The following is a 24,320-nucleotide window of genomic DNA, read 5'->3' on the forward strand; positions in this document are numbered from 1 at the left end:
CAACAGGAAAAAAGTAAATATTGTACCAGATTATAGGCTAGGCTTCTGCAATCTGGTAACCTTCAGAAGTATGAGCTACAATGTTAAAATTCAAGACTGGTAACCCTACCACTACACTGAAGGCAACAGGCTGGTTTAAAATTACAGAAGACTCTTAAGAAAAGAGAACGGCCAACTGGCCAAGAAACAACTACAGCAATTCCATCATTGTCTCTCTTAACGGGCAAGGACGTAGTTCTCCCTTTTTCTCTGCTTTCAGAAATGACACAAAGCTGCATGTTTCCAATCTAGTTTTTCTGAAATTGTAGTCGCATATCATAATGTAGTAAGTGTTATGTTTGTAACTATTGTATTATATCATTTGTTTTATTTGTAATTAATTTTAGCAAATTGTTACCTATCTTGATGGCTATTTCTGAGTGGAAGATTATCTATAAAACCAATTAAAAAGTACTTCTGGCAATGAGACAACCATTTTTTGCTTGCCTTTCATATGAGAAAGGCAAAGATGAAAGATGAACGTATCAAAGGTGGGGAAAGCGGCAAATTTAATTCAGTAGCACAAACTTGGTTGAAAACACAAAGATTAAAATATATTCTCTGACAAGCTCAATACTCAAAGGCTTCTTCCTGGATGAATGGAAGGATGTGTCAGTTTTGCTCTCTTTCACATTGTAATGTTTTAAATCTTTGGGGGGGGGTATGAAAAATTTGGATGAATTTTGTCAAGTTCCTTAAAAAATATGAGTAACGTTTTCCTCATTCATAGCCATGAATTCATTCAGATGGGTATCAACAATCAGTTATTTACTATACAAGAAAGAAAATATTATGTTCCATTTAAAATCTTTTATCTGGGTCAATTTCATCAAATAATCAAGAGGCCATCTTGGAAATGAATGCATTGTGATCTTTAAGCTTTCTTTCTAGCGAATGAGCCATCATGGAGGGAATGGAGATGGAAGCTTTTCTATATACCTTTTTGTAATCCTTAGGCTCCTTTCCCTGCCCTAAAATATTCAAAATGTTATATGCCTTTTATTACAGCAGGGCTGAGCCATTTCCATTCTAAATTGAAAATGCCAAATTGCTTTAGCCTATGAAAGCCATTCTATGCTCAGATAATTTTAACTATGGTCTTTTGTTCATTTTCCAATTCTACTATAACCATTTTTCTTACTTCACCACCGATTTACACTGCACTGGTATAATTTTTCTGTAATATAGGTCAGGTGTAATGTGGAAAGAAAAGATGAATTCTTATTCTCCAAAGTACTACTTTTTGAGCAAAGATTTTAGAGTTTCTATCACTGACTTTTTCTTCAGCCTTCTTCAGCTCACTAATCCCAAATCAAAAGTCATGTAAATGATTAACATTAAGCAAGTATGTATCATTATAATAACTGTTTTATTAAGAGTATCAGAAACCTATTGTAGATATGTGCATTAATCAGAGATCCTCAGACACTATAATGAACAATAGGATCCCTATTAAGTATGAAAATCTTCAAAGCAGGAGGCCAATCTAGATTCTAAACTGAAGAACTGGCAAAAGAAAGTGTATATATATAGATTTTCCCAAAAGAGGTTTATTCCCAACTCAATGATTCATATCTGCAAAGCTATATGGTATATCTATATAGTAGAGTGAGGCTGATAGAGAATGAGTTGTATCCTAATTTATGAATGACAAAGCTAAAAGGGCATATTGGTCAATTTTATAGATTTGAAATTGTTCTTGAGATTAAGAACTTCTCAAGAATACTATTCTGGGTCACAAACACAAAGGACAGTTTACTTCTCTATTTCAAGTTCTCCTGGGTTGGAATTCAAATTGGAAACACAATTTGAAGGCAACCATAAACCTTCATTACACATTAAATTTACTGAATGCCTCATAGAGGCTTCTGTGTGGTATATATAGTGTGAGGTTTGGAGCTGTGCATTCTGCAGTTTACATGTTAAACTTATGACTAAAAAGGAAGATACACAAAACTTAAACTTTATTTCCATCCCATTATATGCCATTAAACTAGCACTGAACTTTTGTCTTTTTTTAAATAAGAAAGTTTAGCTCACCTACTGACTTTCATTAGTGATGTACTAATTTATAAAGGAACTCCCAGGGAGAGACAACCACTGGTACATCTCCTATCTTCTAGCAGATCATAAACTATTACTCATAATGTAGCCAATTTTTGCCTTGCTACCATGAGAGCGAGGTACCAAATATTGGCCCACAAAACTACATTTCTTTGATACCTTCAATTTTTTATCCTCTTCCTGTCCTTTCCATCTCTTTTTAATTCTTTTAACTTCCTGTAATTGTGTTTTTAATGATGTTATATAGAACTTCATGTATATATGTGCATATGTACACACGCTGGTCAAAGATTGCAATACAGTTTACCTATATACCTTTCATTAATATTCATAATATATTTCTGAATGAACAATAAAAAAAATTAAAATACATTTCCACAGTTACCATTCTTCTTTGTCTGCATCACAGTTACAAAAGTATCTCAGATCTATGCAGCTTTCTTCTAGACCACATGCACATTGTTGGATTCCTGGAAGAGATCCTCCCCAGTAAGGATGTTTTTCGTTGGCACGACCAACCCACCAAACAAATGGAATTCCATCTGGAGAAACAAAGAGAGGAGATGTGTCATGGGAAATGTAAAAGAAGCAGACAGTTCAAGGAACAGAAGTTGGAAAACTTTGTTCTTTCATCTTCTATGTCCTTACTGCTAGTAAAATTATAGGAAAGCAAATGGTGACCTTGGATTTATCCCCAAAAGTTTCTGTAGTGTAGAGCTGGTGAGCATATGTAACTTGCAAATAATAACTACTTAGGGATTATCATTTCTTGTAACAGTATATTAAATGTCCCACAATCAGACAGGTAAGATGTAAGCAGGTTGTTCATAAAATGGTATTTGCAGGCATCTATACTTCTTGCTGTATGGGACTGGTGTCCATTCTCTGTTTTTTCTCATGTGTGTGTGTGTGATTAACTTATCTTTACAAATGAATAAATAAGAAAGATGCCCAAGGAGACAGGAAAAATCAGCTATAAATAAAACACACATACCGAAACTGGGGCAGGGGGGAAGAGATTTTTGTAGTTTAATGTTTGATTAGCTTTCCCATAATTAGCCTGTTGATGTTTTAATTAGCTTGTTGATGTTTCTCTCCATGACACACCAAAAATGTTTTGGACATCTTATAAAATTTACCAAAAACAGACTTAAAGGATGGAGGGTACATAAAGACAAAGGATAAACATTTCCGAAGGTGAACATGTTCTTGGGTTCTTGGTGCTCTCTGAACTTCGTTTTCATCTTGAAGTCATTTCATTACCATGCAAGCTAACATCATCAGTGTGTTGATACAAAGTGAGGTTCAGTGGCTGTTCATATATTCATATATGTTCAAGGCTTGCCCTACCAGCCTTGTATTGTGTTGGTATTGCTTCTTCTTGATTGTTTTGACTTGGCTGCTGCTTCCTGTTTATCTGGGTGTTGGTAATGAGCATGTGATATGGGAGGATGTGCTCGGGACTGTTTCTTTTGGTCTTTAGCCATTTACTTATCAAAGTAATTAATATTTTGAATGGTTTATAAATGCAATTAATTTCTATATGTCTGCTGATGGCTAATTTGTCAGTGTGTGAAGCTTCTAGGAACTGTCTTGCATTCTTAGATCTGACTTGATCTAAAATAACTACAGTTCCCAAGCTGAAATTGTGGATGAACTTGTCTATGTGCTGTGAAATGAAAGAATGTTCATCATGTATTCTGACTGCCAGTTTGATCTTTGTAGATGCATTCCTTTTCATGCATCCATTGTGTTGGAAAATGTTATATTGATAGCCTGTTTCTGTTCAAAACCACAATGCAGTAACCCAGAACTCCAGAAAGCAGAACTATCAAAGTACATTTTAGCTTTACATTTTTGAATTTGGGGATGTAGTCAACTGTTATTCAAAGTAATTAATATTTTGTGCACGCTGGACTATTTTCTACTTAAATATTATGTATGTTCAGGATGCAAATAAAAAACCTTGAAATGTAGGAACAGGTTAATTATGAAGTACGGAGAACTAATTAAGAAAAGCTTTTAAAGAACTGTTCAAAGACAGTTTATGTTGCCCTACTGGTTTCCTTCTAATCTTAGACTTATAATGTGAATTCTTGTAAAAAAGAAAAACAACAAAACTTCTTATTCATGCTTACTCAGAAATAAATTTCTTTAATGTTGTGGACTTAGAGACAAGCAGATTTAGGTGGAACAGCACCATTTTGAGGGTATAATAAATGGAAAGATATGGGTTTTATCCAAAGCCCAGTTGTGCTCATTATAAAAACAAAAAGGACACTATGATTTCCCCAGGCATGCAGCCTCTGATTCTGCATTTTTTCCTTAATTTGTGATATGTATTGGAATGTTCAGGCATATTATTAAGAACATAATATCAACATTATTATTTTTAGCTGAAATGCTGAAATAGTACTTTTCTGTAAGAACAATAAGTTGCAGTCATGAATAAGATTTCCTTAAAGAGAAGGGGTTCCTACTCTGTCCAGGTAGCATGAAACCTCCTCCAAAATGTGTGTCTTGAAAGTTGTAAGTATAATCTGGGATTTGTTGGAATATATCCCATATGGTATAAATCTCCAGGGCAATCAAAACTGACAAATGTCTCTGTTATTCCATCACACCCTTGTTCCTGGATATTTGAAGACAAAACAAATAGCTTGGGATTCTGACCCATTGCTAGCTTGTAAGGAATAATTCACATGATCCTCAGACTAGTCCAACATACAAACCACCTGCTTTGCATCAGAACCCTTCCTCTCATGTTACACTGGAATAATTCCTCCTCCTACTTTGTTACTCTGATCTAAAAAAGCTAAGCAATGTTGTACCTAGTTTATATTTAGATAAGAAACCACACTGCCTCATGCACTCATATTTCTACTATTTCCTTATACTGTCAAAGTGCCTTGTTTGGTGCTCCATACACTTTCAACACTTTCTTCATTATTTGAATATTACTCTATTTCATTTCATCATTCCATCATCTTTATACTTTAAGCCAACAACTGTCAACTTCAATTGAAAGATGCTCTTATTCTAATTCTGACTTTTTTTTTTTTTTTAAGACAACATATTTAATGATTTTTATCTCTGGCATGCTGCCTCTCCCCTGTTTAGGTAAATTTTGGGTCAGAGATCTCAACAAGTTCCATTCCAGCATATAAACTGCCATATACATACTGATGAAAACACATGGTAGCATTTCATGAATACATTATACATATGGAAAGGGAATATCAATGAACAACTGTCTTGGCCCCAAGGTGATAAGGCTGATTTACCCCTTCCTTTAATATTAGACTAAAATCCTAATTATTTAAATAATCAGGATTCTTGGTCTATGCATGTAGATATTCTCACCACCTCTCCATATATCACTTTTTAATCTATGGTAATGAAAGTCTGGTTGAAGCAAATGGTAATCCCTTAGTTGTGTTCATGCAACTTGCTTAACTAGAATCAGCTAAGGAACTAGCAGATGCATTAGCACAATCTGTAAAGCCTGTAAAGCCATCAGCTTTGGCTAGTTTGGCTTGTTTGTATTTTGTTTAATGTGGATTTGCATGTTGTGCAAACCCAGCTCATTTGATCAGTCTATAGTAAAATAAATGAAGAAATAAACCCTCATGTTTCTTATCCAAGGGCTTGCTATTCTTTTAGGGACATTTGTAGGCACACACAAGTGTATTTAGTATTAGCAATCTAATTTCAATGACAATTTAAATAGATATATCATAAATTATTATCTAATTAAAATGTGCTAATTTAGGATAAGATGCTATTTAGCTTTAAAATGCAACTTTGTGTGGCTATCAGGAAAATAATGGTAAGCATTAATCAATGTTGACATATTATTGTCTCTTGAATAAGATCATTATGCAACAACATAGTGATATGATAAATAAACATTGCTAGGGTCTTAAGAACATATAGTTTTATAACATCTTCTCTGTATTTGCCTATATCTATTTTATTGTACTACACTAACCAAAAGATTTATGAAAGTCTCTCAAAGTAACACACTTGCCAAAGCTTGAGTCATTTAAAACTAGACTAAATAGGGAATTTGCTAATACACTGGAGGGAACAATCTGACAAGAGATAGGGAATAGATTTCTATTGTCTAATGTATCTTTTTTAGTATCTCTTGAAGCATCTGATTCTGCCACTAAGAAATGAAATAGTAGCTTGAATGGCAGTGAGCAGAGGAATGAGGGTCATATAGACTGTCATGTAAGTTCAACAAAGAACTTTAACACATGCTTGGGAAAGAATTTAATTATGCTAATATCAGTGTGCATTTGCTTAACATTCTGTTTCAAAGCAATATAATTATGTTGCAATGCTTTAAAAAAACATTCTACAGTGCACATGCATCTATGCAGGCTTAACAAGGACATCTGAGGCTGAACCAAAATGAAAACTAATAAAAATAACAATATTCTTACATTGATGAAGTTATTACATATACCACGATCTTTCATATACAACAGTGGAAGTATAAAGTACATCTACAATTGTTTTCAGACTTAATCATTCAGAGTACTGACTATGGACAGTATATCTAGGTCTTACTGATTTTAATGAACGTAATTCTGGATCTGACTCAATATAGCTTAAGATGATTGCCAAATATGTAGTTATTTGGTTAAAAATGTTGCAGATTTAGTTCAAATTTATCTTGAGATTTTTCCCAGATTTTAACAGGGATTCTTAACTTCCTTATTAAAAATATAGCATTATGCCAGTATCTGGAAACATTGCCTATTAAATCTGGGGCATAAGAAAAACTGCCAGAAACCAATACAACTATTTAAATGATTTCATTTTTTATTTCTGAAACATGTTCCCCTTCCTTTACTCACAGGCACATGTCTCTTTCTCTCTCTCCACTTACTTTTTCCCTTAATTTCCCTTAAGATCTCCCTGCAGACCTTAAAAGCAGAAAAAAGATATATTTCCATGCCCTTCTTATATATCCAGATCCCTTAAGAAATAAGAAGACCCTTGACAAGCCAGTGACCTACAGTTTACAGTGATTTTTCCAGAGTCATCCAGAAGACTTTGTGGCTATGTTGAGGCTTGGTATTCCTAATATTTTAATAATATCCACTATTTTAACACTGCATCCTACTATAGAGTGGCTTTTATAAATGCTTATGGGAAGATAGCCAGCAGAATATGAAGGCTATAGGCATTTTCTGCTTAGGTTTCCAACTACTGCTATCCTATTGTAATACAAATGAAATTCAAGTAACACTAACATTCAATTAATATAAGTAATTCTGATACAGATGAAACTCAAGTAATACTCAGGATGCTTGCTACAATTTCTGAGATGGAGGAACAATAATTGAACAATGATTAATCCCCCAATTTTAAAAATATAAAACCCAGTTATTATTCAGAACTCTCTCTATTTTTCAATAAAATGTAAGGAATTGACTGGTAGAAAAGAGAATTAGAGAGAAATGAGAGTTTTTATAGTGGTATAACAGAAAATAATTTCAGATAGTATCCTAGATGAAAAGTAAAACTCCATAGAGATCAAATTAGGTATTAGGTGAAATGGGTTGAGCCTCAGATTATAAAGATGCAAAGATTTATATGATATAAAATCCTATTCCTTCAACATAGTGCCTGCTACTGAAGAGTTAACTTCTTTATTCTTCAAATTATATAAAAAAAAGGCAAATGTAGTTGTGTTGGCCATAAGGGGGAAAAATCAAATCCATATTAGAATGGTTCATATATTAGGCAAACTCAGTTGTTATAAATAATATGTAAATTTTCAAGTTTTCCAGAACTTCCAGAAGGAATATTTTGTATGCAGTTCTCTGCGGCATTACAAGATGCAATCATGCATCACATGCATTGCAGTCAATATAGGGAAACTGGATGCCATAACATTTATTTATTCTAATTGCCTGGACAGAGAAAAAGAATATCTTTCTATGCCATTGCCAGAATGGCCTATACTATCCCTTCCTGTTACATAATTTAATAATGACCACACCCATTTCAGACAGCAATTTGCTAGAGATATGTACATCCATTTGTTGCACAGTGGTAAGCTGAGGTTTTTTTTTTTTTTATTCTGCTAGATAAGAATACTGTTTAACTTACTGCAAGTAACAGTGGAAGTACATCACTGCTATAGCTTGGTGACAAGCAGCAGATGCTTCCACTAGAACACAGTTCTTGGTGAGTGGGCCAATATCCAGTCTTGGCCTGAGAGGACATAGGTTTCTCCTGTCCATGTTCCAGGAACAGACAGGATCGGAAGAGCAAATATTGGTTGTTGTCGGGATGGCGAAATTCCTGGACTGCTGAAAGGAAAGGACCTGATTTTGCATGAAAGTAAAATAAAGTCTCCTTTGAGTCAAGCTTGATGGGTGACTTCATGGATATATCCATGTAGCTTTTCTGGAAACAGTACAAAACTGCCTTCTCCTGGGAAATGTTTCAGCTAACCAATCTAGTCTAGAGCCCTAATATTTTCTGCTGGTCTCTCTAATCAGACCCTGTTTAGCTTCTGAATCCAGACAAGATGATCCAGAGCTACTTCATGCTGATATGCATAAATGTCATCAGGATTTGCTTGTGTTGACATTCATCCTGTAGTCAGCCTTACTGCTCAGTTCTGTGAAAGAGCCAAGGTGACATATATCAATTAAGAAGAGCAGTGAGCAGGATATAGTAATGCCACAGATAAGGGTTTGGATGGCTTTATCCACTATCTGTAGTTTGGATATAAGACAGAAGTGTTATTTACAGAATAACACATTTCTGAGCAGGGCTACAATGTTCTTTAGCAAGGCCTGCAGAGTATACCAAGCTATCCTCACAAATTCTGACACATGAAACAAAGGGAGGGTTGGGGAGCCATTGGCTAATTTTCCTTAGCTCAAAGAAATTACCGATGGCTTCTTGGAAGGAAAAAAAAAAAATGGAAACTTCTGCTTTCATTGATGGTAAAGGCTGCCTCAGGTTTAATACACAGGTGAAGAGAAGGAAACAAAACTTTCCCATCTTACCTCATTTCTGCACAGGTCTCACTGCAGACCAGAACTATGTAAATCAAATTGAATCCGAATACACCTATTAGCTGTATCTCATCCTGATCCATCCACTACCTGTATCTCATGTCTTTCTTCTAGGTGAGTAGTACAATGAAACAGGATTCTATTATTACCAAGGAGCAAATAATCTCACCACTTTTAATAAGATAAACACCATTATTGCTAAAAGAGGAATGTGATTGTTTACTTAGAAGAGAACATAAAGCAGACTTCAAGTCTCTCTTTGAAAAAAGCCATTTAAATCAAATTCCTTGCCACTTTAGAGACTCTGTCTCCCAACTGCCACCACTAGTTAACAAAATTTACTGACAAAAGCACAACACATTATTTCTTATTTGTTCATTTTGGGAGAAAGCACCCACTGGTATGGTTCTAAGAACTGTTCTGGGAAAAATAACATTATCTCAAACTAAACAAAATCACTCATGTTCCAGAAACAGAGTTAATGTCAGCTTTTTGAGGTAGACCAGGCCAGGAAACAAACACCACAAACAATAGTAGAACTCAGTTGATAAAGACTACAGTAACAGAATCTTGAAAGACTAACAGAGTTCCTCTCTCCTTTTCTCTCACACCTAAGAGAGTCAAGGCAAGCCAGTCCTGAGTTTCTTCCTCATGCCTTCCTGTCTTCTCTGGCTTAGCTGATGCTTTTGAAACAGCTGTTACAAATTTTCTTCAAGGTTATCTCTATACTTCTTTACACTTAGGATCCTGTGTCTTGCGAATAATCAGTATAAGAATCAGTGGCCAAAATATGGTCTTATTACCAAATATTTATCCCATTTTTCTTACTTTCTTATTCTTCATTTTATAGCATAGAAATAAATATTTTAAAAACAGCAAGTATTGCTCTTTCCTACAAAAGCTCTGAACTGCAGGGTTGTTTTGAAGCTCCTGTTAAGCTATGGGCTTGCACAGTATGTGTTTTTACATATCTATGAATGAAAACCTTCTAATAGCAAAGCACTTTAGAGCTTTGGTTCAATATTCATTTTAATGTCTCTTCCTATTTAACCTTATTCATTAGGCAGACAAAAACATATTACACAAATAAGCACATTAGGGTTTTCCCACTTCCTGAGTGATAAGATGGAAAATTCACTCATAATAAAAGCATTAGTATTTTTATAACGGAGCCACCAAAAAGAGGTCTGGACTGTTAAAGCCAGTACAAAAAGCTGAAAACAGAAGCAGATTATCTATGGACAATTTGTTTCTAAAAATACAGTTCAGCGCAAGATATGAAACGATCAAATTCTGCATCACCAATACTGTTTGAAGCAGATACATAACATTCATCCCTTTATTTCCTTAATGAATTAATCATGGCAGGAGAAAGGTGGTGGTGGAGGAGGAGGAAGAAATGAATGATGCAACGATTTAATATTATTTTTAAGCTATTTATGCTATTTGTTTTCAATTTAAGAGAAAATAAATAAAGAGCAAGTCTTCTGAAATTCTTTCAACCCCTTAAAAACAGTTCTGTTCTGAGTTCATATGACCAGAAAGGAAGAGGGAGGGGGCTTCCAAGTCAGCACCATTGTGAGCTATTACTCAATGGCCTTTTCCAAACAGAAGCACTGGTGGGTTTTTGTCTCTGTAGTTCCTGGCTGGATCCCGTCCATTTTGAAGCTCTCTTTTGCTACCTCTCCTGCAACATCAAATTGGACCCTGTTTTTGTTCTGTTGTCACAGAGCTATCCTGCTAATGGGCAATGACCTTAGCTTCTTTATATAAGTTATTTCTGGCATTCCGTTAGGTTGGAAAGAGTAAAAATGATAAAGGGTAAAAAAATGTATTGTATGCAGTTTATTGGGCTAATAAACTCCATACAATACCAATGTTTCTATTTCTAGGAAACTAAATATTAAAAGAGTATTGGGATACAATCTGTTTAACGTAGAACATGTTCATTTGATTCATCCTGGTATTTTTGAAATGGATTAAATTGCTCAGGTGATGAGGAAGAGTGGAGATGAATGCACTCTCTTCGTCCCTTTCCACCATGTACTCCCTTCCTCCTGTGAGTTGGAGGCATAGATTTCTGGAGTGGGAACACTTTTCCAATATGAAGGCCTCCTATGCAATTTTAGATCCATTTCCCAGGGTTTTACAAGTATGGAATTGATTCAGAGAACCATCTATTTCCACCCACCCCCACCCTCACATCCCACTGCGAAAGACTGCCTCCAACTTGTGAAGAGAAGTAAGATAGTTGATAGGGAACAGGCAGCCCTAGTGAACTTATCCTCCCTGCTCTCATCACAAGAGTAATTTCAGTGGCTGGATATGATTTTGGCCTGTTCTAATGGCAAACAGATAAGTACTTAAATGTCAGCTTTTTAAGCCAACCTAAATTTAGGATGTAGAAATTCAACAGAATATATATCTCCAACCATCTCCCTACCCCACCTCTTCAGGATGGGATAGATGTGAAGCTTAGCAGCATAACTGCTAGGCGTATCCATAGAAATGTACCACATATTATCCATTAATGCTGAAATAAGATATTTAGGGCTTTGAAATATGATAGGCTTACTATTTACAAATGCAGTTCTGTGCTTGGTATAATTAGTGTTCTTTTTGAGGCCATTTGCAGTGACTTCTTGATTTTACTCTTTATATTGAGAACAGATATCTGGCAGGGCTTACATGGATTCATGTTGAAATTAGAAAGTGATAAGCAAAAATGTAATTCTGCTGTCACTGCAGCTTTTAATGCTGCATTGTTAGATTAAAAATGGAAATCTATACTTTTAGTACTGCTATATTCAGAATGTTTGTTAAGATTTGTTCATGTAATTTTTCAAAGCATCTTCTGTTGCTGTTTCAGACATAGCCCAGTGAGGTAAATATGAGTAAAACTGAATCTAGCATTAAATTCTCACTCTCTTCAATAACTGGAGATCATAACACTGGCAGACACCTAAGAATTCTTGGTCAATAGGTCCAAATAAATGAAGTTTTTTTCACTGATGCAGAAAATTAATGCACTGTAAATTATATAGGAGAAATATACTGAATCAACTTCTTCTGTGAAATTCTTAGAATTCAGTTGGACAGGAGGAGGAGGAGGGGAGGAGGAAATATTCATCATATGAAAATGGAAGGTTGGGAAAAGATAAGGCTTCAATTACATTATTGTTGAATACTTAATTACAATTGTTTTATTATTATTGCAATTGCTTCCTGTGCTATTCAGTAACATGGAATGTTTCTGAAATTGTCTTGGAGAGTCCATGCCATGACTCTTTCTTGTACCACCATTACTTCAGGTTCTAGCTTTAGCATGGAAAGAAGCTATGTAATGGACTTATTTTTTTATGGAAACATTATAGATGTCACATCAGCTTCCTTTTTCATTCAAGATAATGACAGGCAGAAATAAGTGTTAGTTCTGTTTTCTTATGTATATCTGATACAGAATAATTAAGTCAAATTTAAACAGTACTGGTACAATAATCTTCCTTTTTAACATACTAAAGAGATAATTATTATGCAAAAATAATTGTAGAAGTTTGCCTGTTGTGATATATATACATATATATGCATACACAAACACACACACAGTCACTAATTTCTCCAGGAAATCAGCCTGTCTTATATGGGGATCATCCTTTGTTTTATCCCTACAACAATTCTATGAGAGAGACTGGGCTCAGAAACCGGGACTGGCCAAAGTCACCCTGTGAATTTCCAAAGCTGAGACTGGATTTGAACCCACATTTTTCCAGTTATAGTCTAACACCTTAACTGCTATGCCATACCTTCTAATAGTCTTATACTTGGTGAAAAGATAATCATATCATCATACATACACCCAATTTATTTTCAGTCTCAAACCATGTTTTATGCTGAAAAAATAAAGTATTCACACTTCCACAAACAACATTTCATTTTCAGAATAGACAGTGCAATCTGAAACTGCTATTCATCCATTTTTCTCACCAAATCCTACAGTCTTTGCCACAGGTCCCCTTCATCTCCCAACGTATGCACAATCAAATTTACAGAGCCCATTGTTTACACCTGATATGTCTCTCTATTCAGTGGTTCCTAATATATGTATAGCACCTTCAAAATCAAATTCAGTATTATTTAAATACCAGTTGCTAGGAAACGACAGAGAAAATAGGGTATCACTCCTTATTCACTGCTTATGAAATTCCTGTAAGCAACTGCATGATCTCTGAGTGACATAGAATGGTAGACTAGGTGGGTTTTTTGTGTTCTAGTGTTCTTCTTGTGTTCTTATGGTCAGCATTTTCCCTTTCACAGTTATTTCAGAATCTATTTAGATTATTCCTAACCATAGAGGAATTCATCTTCTGTTTTAATGTTACAGAGGGAAAGAAAGAAAGAAAGAAAGAAAGAAAGAAAGAGAGAGAGAGAGAGAGAGAGAGAGAGAGAGAGAGAGAGAGAGAGGCCCCTATGCTGTGCATTAAGCTTGCTAAGGATTAGCCCATGATCTCAGGGAGTAGGTCTAGGTGGAGTTTCAAAGGTGCACTTTGAATCAATGAAATTACAACTGAGGTGCCCTTTTGATGTGAAGTCTCAAAGCAAAGCACTGCTTCCATTTCAAAGTGTCAGATAGGAGTGACCATGCCACTTTGATAGCGGCAAATGCAAATACCTTTTCCCACCCAATCAACATGACTGCCAGACTGAGCTGGATTTTAAGCTGAGGTAGAGAGGTACACCAACTCAAATCTTCCAAATCAAAGTGCTGCTTCAAGTCATGGGACTGCAATGGTCAAAGTGAGGCTCAGGAGATAAGAGATCCTCTGTGAGAACCCCTGAGAACGGAATGGATTAACAGTCATTGAAACAATGAGTAGATGCAGACTGCCCATTTTCATTAAAGAGGTAAGCTTCCTCCCCTTTGTATCAAAAAAATGTGAGAAAGTAAACAAGGTTTACTTAGGTTGCCTATTTAAAAGCTTCTGATTTGAAAGAAGAAAACTCACTGAAATTCTTGTGGTGTAACTTTAACCTTCCTTCTAATGAATACTGTTAATTAGAGCTCTTAGTTTCTTGTTCCAGGGATCAACTCTTTCTAGTCTTAACTGTACAGAGGGAGGTCTTATGGCCACTTTGCTGTCTCTTACCCTATGTCACGTACCATACACACTCTCTCTCAAAAGCTCTGCATATTGGAGAAACAATATGAACACAAATGAATGGAGATGGTGTTATGGATTTTTAAAAGAAATTTGTGAAGAACTTCAGTACTGTTCCACTAACACAGAGATAAATAACACTTTGGGTTTATGCTGATCCAGAAGTTCTTCATTTTCTATATATCCAACATAGCATGGTATGTACAAATGTGCTACACAAGTTTGTACAAAGAAGAAAGGACTAGCAAACATTAGCTAAGATACCAGTGCTGTTTTAAGGACTGGTGAGGCAGAAAATATTTTGAAATACCAGAAAAAATTACTAGATAATATTTTGAATTGTACCATAGAAGAATGAATAGCGAAAAGACTATGTTCCTCCCAAGCAGCATTGACATTCAACTTTCAGTAATATGCTATGTCTGAAGCACAAGAGACACCACTCTTGTACTTTTACCAAAATGAAGTGTCCAGAAATCTCAATCCCACAAGAACTATCTCAGGGATAACTGACTGTTGAAAGTCTACGTCACTCTTCGACTCCTTTGTTAGAACACTTCCCAAGACCTATTTTCCCAAGATGTAGCAGTACATGAAACACATGTACTATTGCTACTTACATCAGTAGTATCCTGTAAGCTGATGGTAGCATACTTATTTTCTCTTTTACTGTAACATGGGAAGGGGCTTCCTGCTTGATTAATTGCTGCAAAATGAAAATAATCCAAGACATTTTACTTGTAAACATCAATGAACTCAGTAGGTGCACTCCTCCCTTAAAATATGCACTTTTTAAGTCTTAATATAGAATAATTAGAAACACATGTTAGAAGAGGAATAGAAACCTTCTAGATCATGCGTAAATTCTAAACGAGTTGTACTACTAGAATTTACTTGAGCAATATCCCACAAATAACCAAACCAATGCTTTAAACAATTGATCCTCTTCAACATCCACTTCCTGTTTAAAACTTTTCATTGAAAATATTCAGGGAGATAACATTTATTGAGCTAACGTGGTGTAGTAGTTAAGGGTTTACATTAAGATTAGGGAAAACCAGCCCACCTTCGGCCATGGAAATACACTGGGCTACTTTGGAGCAGTCACTGTCTCTCAGCCTAGGCTACCTCACAGGGCAATTTGAAGAAATGGATAAAATACAAGATATAAGAAGTACACAGACTGTGCAAGATAATGCAAAAAAGCAGATCCTCCTTCTCCCACAGCCCCTCCCACAATCCTGAGGTCCTCTTCTGGCTTCTCTCCTTCCAAACTTATCTGGCAATGGGGCAGTAGCATGACCAGAGACAACAAAGATAGCTTTGTCTTTGATTCCCTCTCTCCCACTTTCAGGCAGTCTAGTAGAACAGAAGGACAAAAGACCCAATAACTTTGAAGTGAAATGAGAAAAAAGGTGGAAAACACTATGTTGCTGCCACTGTTTCCTGCTTTTTTGGTGCATATCTTTGGGAGAAGGAAAGGAAGATGCTGAAATTCATATATTACAAAAACCGTGACCACAAACATAAGTAGGTAAGGGTTTATGTTACAATGAGGTAAAACATTTAGAATTAAGGATGTTTTATATAATAGCAATGAAAAGACTTCTCCTTAAGGTTCTGAATTTATTATAAGCTTCCCAATGGTAAGAACTGGACTATCACAAATAGGATATAGATTTTGCTGTTCTTGGGCCAGCTCTCCTTATTTTCCACATGTATGCTTAACATCTGTCCATTCTGCAACAGAAACTTAGCATTTTCATTTAAATGGAAGTGGGAATGCTAATTTGATTTTAAAATGGAACACTGTTCTAATTCCGGAAAGGCCTATATAATATTGCTTTTAAGAAGCCCCAGATTTGGTCTGTGAGTATAGGTGGGAATCACATTTAAATAAATATGGATATTGATGGACGCAGTGAAAAATTATCATCCTATAAATTCCTCCCCACTGTCCCATCTAGTGCTGGAACAAACTGATTTCATTTCTCCTAGCTGTATCTCAAATTCTGTTCCTTATGTCTGTTTCTTAAACCAATGTTGTACATCAGCATTTTGTTGAATCTTGCTATGTGAGGCTTACTATTTGTGTAGTATTCAGCTACCAATGCTAATTTCATAGCTATATATACAACAGAGTAACATTGGGGTGTGTCTATGCATCCTAGTGACTGGTGTATATACACCATTTCTTCTGCTACTTCCCTATTTGTACTACTGATGGAAATGGAGAGAAGATAGATTAAGAGATGAAGTTCAAGAAGTAGACAGACAATTAGATATAGATACTATCATCTATCTCTATCACTGTCTTTCTAGTTTATATCTGTATCACCTATATGTCCCAAAGCTTTTTGTTGTGTCTCCCCAGCCGCAACAAAACTGCATCTGAGGAATGCAGTGACAAGCCATTACCCCAAACCTACCTCTCACTTAGAGAATCTACTGTAGTGGCAATTCTTTGCCCTACTTTTTGTGTGTGCTGTAATTGGCCGCTACATCAAACAGGCAGCAAAAGAAAATGAGATTGTTTTGTTTTCTGCTTCATGTGAACTTAAAGGGTCTTCTTCTTCTCCCACACTTATTTGAGCTCTTAATCACTCACACAGCAGACTAAAAAAAAGAGATATCCTTGAAAAAAATCACTGCATTTTAAAAGGAAATTTCCCCCTAAGACACAATAAAGCAATAACGTTGACTACACCCTATCCTCTTTTTCCTGGGTTAAAAAATAAAGCTCCACCTATTGATAGGTTGTTTCAGCTTGGGACGTCCTTCAGATCCTCTACTGCCTTAGTAAGAACCATCCATGTGACCTCGCCCATGTATCCACCAATGGAACCCAGGGCAATCAACCCTCCTAAATGAAAGGCCAGTGCCAACCACAGAGAAAGGACCCATTACCCTTGTTTGTGTCCTAACAAAGGAACCACATCCCACACTCAGTGAGTCACCAACTGCATTAATACTTCTCATTAAACTGCTTTAAGCCTAATGTGTTGAAATACATTAAAGAACAGCTGTAAATAAACCATTGCTGATTCAACAAAACTGTCAGTCTAAATAATTCGAGGACTGGAAAAGTTATAATTAATGTCAGTAGTTAATGTTCTAAGTGGAGAAGGGAGTTGTGCTGCAATAAACAAATGCAGTCAATTACAACTTAAGGGCATATCTAAATTCCTGCACTGCTGCAGCTCAGCCATCCTGTCTGCAACCTACAATTAGGTCTCTGTTGGTCAAAACAGCAGGGACATCATTTGTTTTCCCAGAGAGTGCTCAAGAGTTGTGAGATTGTGCAGTTTGGAAAAATGCAGCTTTAGCAAAACATATGTATAAGCAGCACCATAAAATGAACTGGACAGAAGCCAGCATGTTTGGGTGAACAAATATCAAGAGAAATGAGAAAATGCATTGACAACTGTCCCCAACAGACACTCACCAGTACATCCTGAGCAATTTTAAAGGCTAACGTGACAACAATCTTCTTTTGTTCTGGAGCATCTTAATCAGGTGTGAAATATATATTTTTTGTTTAGCAGATAAGGAATACTCTAGCTCTTAAACCTATGGTTTCTTGTGCTTTGATGTTTCCACATTTTAAAAATAAGCCATAATAATATTCCATATAGTGTAGTATCCATACATGAATACATGTAGGAATATTAGACGGAAGTTGAAGTTTGTCTTTGCTTTTTATTTACATGTCTCATGACTTAGGATGATCCTAGCTTCAGAAAATGTTCAGTTCTTAACTCCACTTTTCATGGCTTATAATTCTTTCAAAATATTTGATTGTGATTTCTTTCCAAACTCTGGCTGCTCCATATATTACAACCCTCAAAGAAGCAGAGATAGTCATTCCATTTTCAGGCCAAGACCTACATTGGCTTTTGAATCATGTTAGCAGGGTCAGTGGCACCCATTAGGGTGGGGGAGTCAAAACAAGCAAGATGGCAGCTGCACCAGTGCATTAAAGGCCCCACCCCTTGTATATACACACCCAGTTTGACCTCCTCTATGGATAGTGCTGAAATCATGACAAAAAAATAAATGGTTTGGTGATTTGGCTAGCACCAAATCTGAATTATAATTGATAGGTATTATTCACATACATTTCATCATTTTCCATTCCATCACATTAAAAATTAAAATTCAGTGACAATGTTTGAAGAAGCCCCAGGGGTTACATCCAAGGTTAGGTGCTGCATTTGCCTCTGAATTAGCAATCATGCTCTAGCTGTGATATAGGCTTCTCCCAGCATCCTTTGGGCTCATTCTGTGACTGTTTCTATCACCCAAGTGATTCATTGACAAATATCCCCAGTTATCTGATCTTTGTTCTCATTGTTTTATTGTTTTATAGCCTTTAATACTGTAACCTGCCCAGAACCTTGTGGAGTTGGGCAGCCTCTCAGTTGAATCCATATATCCATCCCATGGCAGAAATTTATAGGCAAACAAGTCTTCCAAACGGTTTCAAAATAAAATTCATTTTCCCCATAGTAAGCATGCTGTCATGTTTCTTAGAAATGCAGACAGTAATGGAAATCCTGTGTGGGGCATAAGGACTTGATCTACCATCTGCATGTTAGGCAGGCCAAAAGTATTCTACAGGTTTATGTTGTGTTTTAACAGAACCAAAAATAATAGCCGGCTGCATGCAAAGAATTTTAAAGCAAAGCATGCAGTAGTTGAAGAAATACACTGGGGATAAAAATATTTTTGAACTTTATTTTCCTCCTGGCTAAGTATAGGTGACTACTAGGGTAGGTCAACTGCAGTTATGTGCTACAACACAGCTCTAGAAGAGGGGCAGACAAGCAGTTTCTATGTGATCAAGAGAGCTTTCTATATTATCAGTTTCTGACAAGAGAGCTAAGTGGCCTTACATATTCAGTGCTGCATTTAAGAACAAATGTCAATGGGTCTCAAACAGCTGGTCTACTAAACATTCCTGTGTAAACATCTGCTCATATTCATGAATACAGATGAGATTCTCAGCTGGAAGTCTCACTGAGCTGCTTTGGACATTACAGTTTGTCCTAAAAATGTGAAAACAAATGACACAATGTTTCACACTTGCAAACTTGTGGCTATTCTCTAAATATAAGCAGTTCAGCATGTTATTATTTGTTTTAATATGTTTATGTTCTCATGTTGAAAAAATCCACCCATCTAGCTATTTATGTTTGTCTCTTGAATTAGGAATCTTTTTATGCAATCCTAGAGGAAAGTCATCCTACACCATCCAACAATATCAGGAGATATATATTTTTATACACACACACACACACACGCAATCCCTCATCTTCACTCATTTACTCATTTAGTTCATACATACCAATGAAACCCTTGCTGTCATTGGCCAAGTGTGGGGAGGTCTCCTCGGAGGGCTGAGGTGATCTTTGATAAAATGGAACTTGGGCCTTAAACATTATCTTCCTCCCCTTCTCTTTCTATAGGCAATGCTGGATTACCTCAGATGAATTGCTTTGTATTCTCAGTATCATTCATCCATTTTTAGTGGTTGTTCATCTAATAATCTGGTTAGGTGCCAAGATATCCTTTGGCATGACCATACCTTGATAGTTCAGAGTACAAGAATATATTAAAAAAAATATCTATCACTTTTCACCTTGGCTTGGAACATCTTCAATATACTTTTGCACAATCATTATTTTTACATTCCAGATCTCTTTTCCAGCAAGCACAACTTTTCAGCCCTTCAGTGTCTGGCCGTTAACTCATCCTATAACATCTGCAAGTATTTCTGTTAATACAATTAAAACAAAATGCAATAAAAAATAATAACCCACCCCAATAATAATCAGCAACAAAAACATCAGCATGGGGAATAACACTTATCTTTAGAAGCATTCCCCTGCAAGAGAGATGATTTCATCCATCTGAATTCAAAGTTTTGTTGAAACAACCAGTTTTTAATGGATTTTATTGTCCTTTCTATGTGTCACTTGGTAATGTTCTCCACAATTGTCTGGGATTCTCCTGAGTCTGTTACACCAGAGAAACACGATAGGATCCTCTGTGAGATGAGCTCAGAAATGTTTAAGTTTAATCTTTGCCCCTCTTGGATAACATAGGTGTCCAGAGAGATCACAATGGGTAAATGGACCAAAGGGATAGGGAATAATGCCACTAGCTTTGAAGGAGAGAGTGGTACACCTCCCTCTCAAAAAACTATCCAAGGGCCAAGCTGGTTTAGATAACTATCAACCAGTTTCCAACCTACCATTCCTTGTAAAAGTTGTTGAGAAGGTGATTGGGTTTCAACAAAAGAGGACACTGGCATGGGATGGAAACTGTATTAGTTACCCTTGCGGATGTCCTGTGATGGGATGTTGAGGGGTGGTGGTGTGCCTCTTCTCATCTTGCTAGATCTTTCAGGAGTGTCCTACATCAACAATCATGGTATTCTTTTGGGCCATCTATGTGGACTGGAGATTGGAGGCATTGTTTTATAGTGTTTTTACTCCTTCCTGACTGGGCAGTTCCAAAAGGTATTGTTGGGGGAAGAAAGATATCTTTGGCACTTCAGAGGAAGGAAGGAAGGAAGGAAGGAAGGAAGGAAGGAAGGAAGGAAGGAAGGAAGGAAGGAAGGAAGGAAGGAAGGAAGGAAGGAAGGAAGGAAGGAAGGAAGGAAGGAAGGAGGCCCTTTGTGCATAAGCCTTTAAGTATAAAAGTCTTCAAAGTGTAGCAATGGGGGGTAATAAGAGTTTGCTGACCCAGCTGTTGAACACAACAGTTACATTTAGATTTTGCTACATTTTTTTCCCACTGAGATTACAATGACTTCAAAAGGGTGCAACTATCAATCAGAGCTTTTTCCAATGCATCAACAAAGTACCTGATACATAGCATTGAACATATTCTTTTTGGGTAAATGGGGTAATACATTTTGAGGTTCAAATAATAATGCATGAAGCCAATTATTTGAGGGTGTTTGGGGAATCTTTTTCCCAATCCTTCCTGGGATTTTCTTGGCAAAGCTATCTTTTGGAAGGGAATGGAAGTGAAGGAAAACCACAAAGTCCTAGAAAAAAGGTAAATCACAGAAAGTTTAACCAAGACTTTTAGCAGCTTATTCTGTACAAAGTACTGAATTTGTTCCATTCTTTCATGTACCTTGGATTAGCATGTTTTGATTGTGAGCTTTGACTTTGACTGCAATAGAAGGAAGAGTGAGGTTGGCCTATCCCTGATTACATAAACAGACAGTCCACCTGCCCTTTCTCAAATTCTGCTGAATTTCCCCTTTAGACCAATAAAATAGGTACAGTGGTACCTCGAGTTACGAATTTAATCCGTTCCGTGACTCTGGTTGTAACTCGAATTGGTCGCAACACGAGGCAAATTTTCCCATAAGGTTCAATGTAATTACCGTTAATCCGTTCTGGCGTGGAGGACAGGGAGGCGGCTATTGCTTGGAGGGAGAGTTAGGGGCGCAAAAATGGCCGTGGACCACATGTCAGGGGCGGAAAAATGGCCGCGGACCACGTGTCAGGGGCGGAAAATGGCCGCGGACCACGTGTCAGGGGCAGAAAAATGGCCGCGGACCATGTGTCAGGGATGGAAAAATGGCCGCGGACCACGTGTCAGGGGCAGAAAAATGGCCGCGAACCACATGTCAGGGGCAGAAAATGGCCGCGGACCACGTGTCACGGGAGGGAAAATGGCCGCGGATCCGGTTCGTAACTCGAGGTGGTTCGCAACACAAGGTAAATTTTTGGGGCCGGAGCTGGTCGTAACACAAAAAATTCATAAGCAGAGGCATTCATAATTCGAGGTACCACTGTAAAATCAAAATCTGCAAAATGTCAACTCTTTAAACGCAGACAGTTAAATAGAGGCACCTAATGAAATAACCATTGTCTTCTAAATAAAATGTATAAAGAGAGAGTTGATTACAGTTTACTATGAAAACAAAGATGAAACACAGTTTCTCTCTCTCTCTCTCTCTTTCTCTCTCTCTCTGAAGTTGCAATAAGCTAAAACAACATGTTATTTCTCAGACTTGTAGCTTTACAGTAGTTTTAATACTCCATTGAGAAAACTGTATGTTAATACACCTGAGTCTCCAGTAACATCATTTTAGCTTTCATTCAAAAGTGCCTTAGGCACTTTTTTCTAAACCAACAGAATTAAAAAACAAAACAAAACTCCTGTCCCAACAAAAAACCACTTGTTGAAAATGTTCTAGGTATTGCTTTAATTACATATGCACATAAATTCATCTAAGATGAATTCTGTACATCTTCATTTTTGCAAAGATAAATCATTATACCTGGCAAACTTGGAGATATTTCACAGATAATGATTTTCATATAACAAAGCTTGCTCTCTTATGTCTCTAATGAGAAGTTTTATAAGTTGGTCAGAGGATCATTTATGATAGTGGTTTGCAACAATTTAGTAGGCAGCTAAGCAACTTCTCACTGAGGATTAATAGCTGTGGCGTTTCAAGGTTCTCTGGCTACCATTTTAATTAATGACTCTGGGTGATAATAGTTTAGATATGTCTTCATATACATAATTCCTTGCCAATACATCACTGTCCATGCTTTTAAAGCATACTCTTCCAAAAAGTGTCCTTTCCTTACTTTTTCAAGGGACAGGACAACTTTTCTGCTTTATTTTAGGAAACTACTTATTGGATTGTAAAAAGTCTAGGGATACCAAAGGAATTAAATCTTAGAGAATTCCAATATGAATAATCTAATCCATGTCTTTTGCTTTTTCAGCCTCTTGAACAGTCTATCATAGTTCTCAGTTTAAAAAAAAAATCAAAATATATTTTAAACCAAATATGGATGGAAAATATTTTAGATGCTTATGTTTTGAAAGACACAGTGAGCACAGAAAAGTGACAAGAGCTAGAAATAAATCCATTTGCACTTGTTCTCCAAAACATATCAGGGAATACAGATAAATGAATTGAACAAGGGCAACATTTATTGACAAACTTAAAAACCATACCTGTAGCAATAAAATGTTTATGCCTGTTACCATGGAACTGGCTGTTGATTGTATCTTCAAACTATTAAGTAAGCTCAAGACTATGGCTATGGTCTTAATTTTAATAAACTCTGTCTAGACCACACTTTTTCATGTGTGAAATGAAGCCTTATTCAACCATTAGAGTTCTGAGTAGGTGAGAAAGCTTGGCTGTAAAAGCAATCTATAATTTGCCAACAGGTTTCAGAGACTTCAGCATTAACTCTTTGGACCCACCATTCATCCATAAAGATGCCTCAGGTTGACTGCCTCTTTTCCAGACAACTTATTCACTAGTACAGTTAGTTACTTACGCTAACTGTAGTAACTCCACAAAGGGGGATAAATACTGTATGCAGGTAAACAAACAAAATGAAAACAAAATAGTTTTGGTCCTGCAGCTTCTCCTGTACTGGAACTAATTGTTGGATATTGAAAAAAGTTGATCTAAGAGCAGAGCAGGTTTAACTAGTTCTGTGGAGTCCTCGGGGTTCTCTGAGCTTGGTTGTTTTCTTGCAAATGTTTCATTACCTGGCTAGGTAACATCTTCAGTGCTCTGAAGATGTTACCTAGCTGGGTAATGAAACGTTTGCAAGAAAACAAAGGACTCCACAATTCAGCTCTGAGCTACATATATTCTCTTCTATTGGTTTAACTAGTTTCTTAAGTTATATGCATAGTATCTTCTCTGCCTTGTTGTCTCTCTACATTGAATACAACTTTGTCCCATACAGCTAGCTGGCAGTGCCTAGCAGCCTTGGCTAATCTGGAAAACCTAAACAGGGTCAGGCATTGCCAGTAATTGAAAGTACCAGTGATGTAGGCTAGACAGAAAGATTAAAACAAAAACAAAACTGGATGACAATGGCACACCACTTCCATACTGTTGCCAGAGAACTGCAGTACATGGAAATGCAATGAAGTCACCAGGAGTCTTGCTTGATTTGAAGGAGAATTTACTTACTTCCTAAAAACTTCTGTGATTTCTATTCCC

General features: G+C 36.5%; 1 protein-coding gene across 1 annotated transcript in view; it reads right to left on the reverse strand.

Annotated features, from left to right (window-relative positions):
- Nucleotides 1-24,320, reverse strand: part of CNTNAP5 (contactin associated protein family member 5) — a 406,384-nt gene that overhangs the window by 77,089 nt on the left and 304,975 nt on the right. Inside the window, exon 14 of the mRNA XM_088146406.1 lies at nucleotides 2,489-2,645. Coding sequence (XP_088002532.1) covers nucleotides 2,489-2,645 — 157 coding nt within the window. The remainder of the gene's footprint in view (nucleotides 1-2,488; nucleotides 2,646-24,320) is intronic.

The sequence above is a fragment of the Python bivittatus genome, unplaced genomic scaffold, assembly GCF_059951505.1.
Source record: "Python bivittatus isolate LINGU-HERP-01145 unplaced genomic scaffold, Pbiv_v1 ctg000480_np1212, whole genome shotgun sequence".
Lineage (NCBI taxonomy): Eukaryota > Metazoa > Chordata > Lepidosauria > Squamata > Pythonidae > Python > Python bivittatus.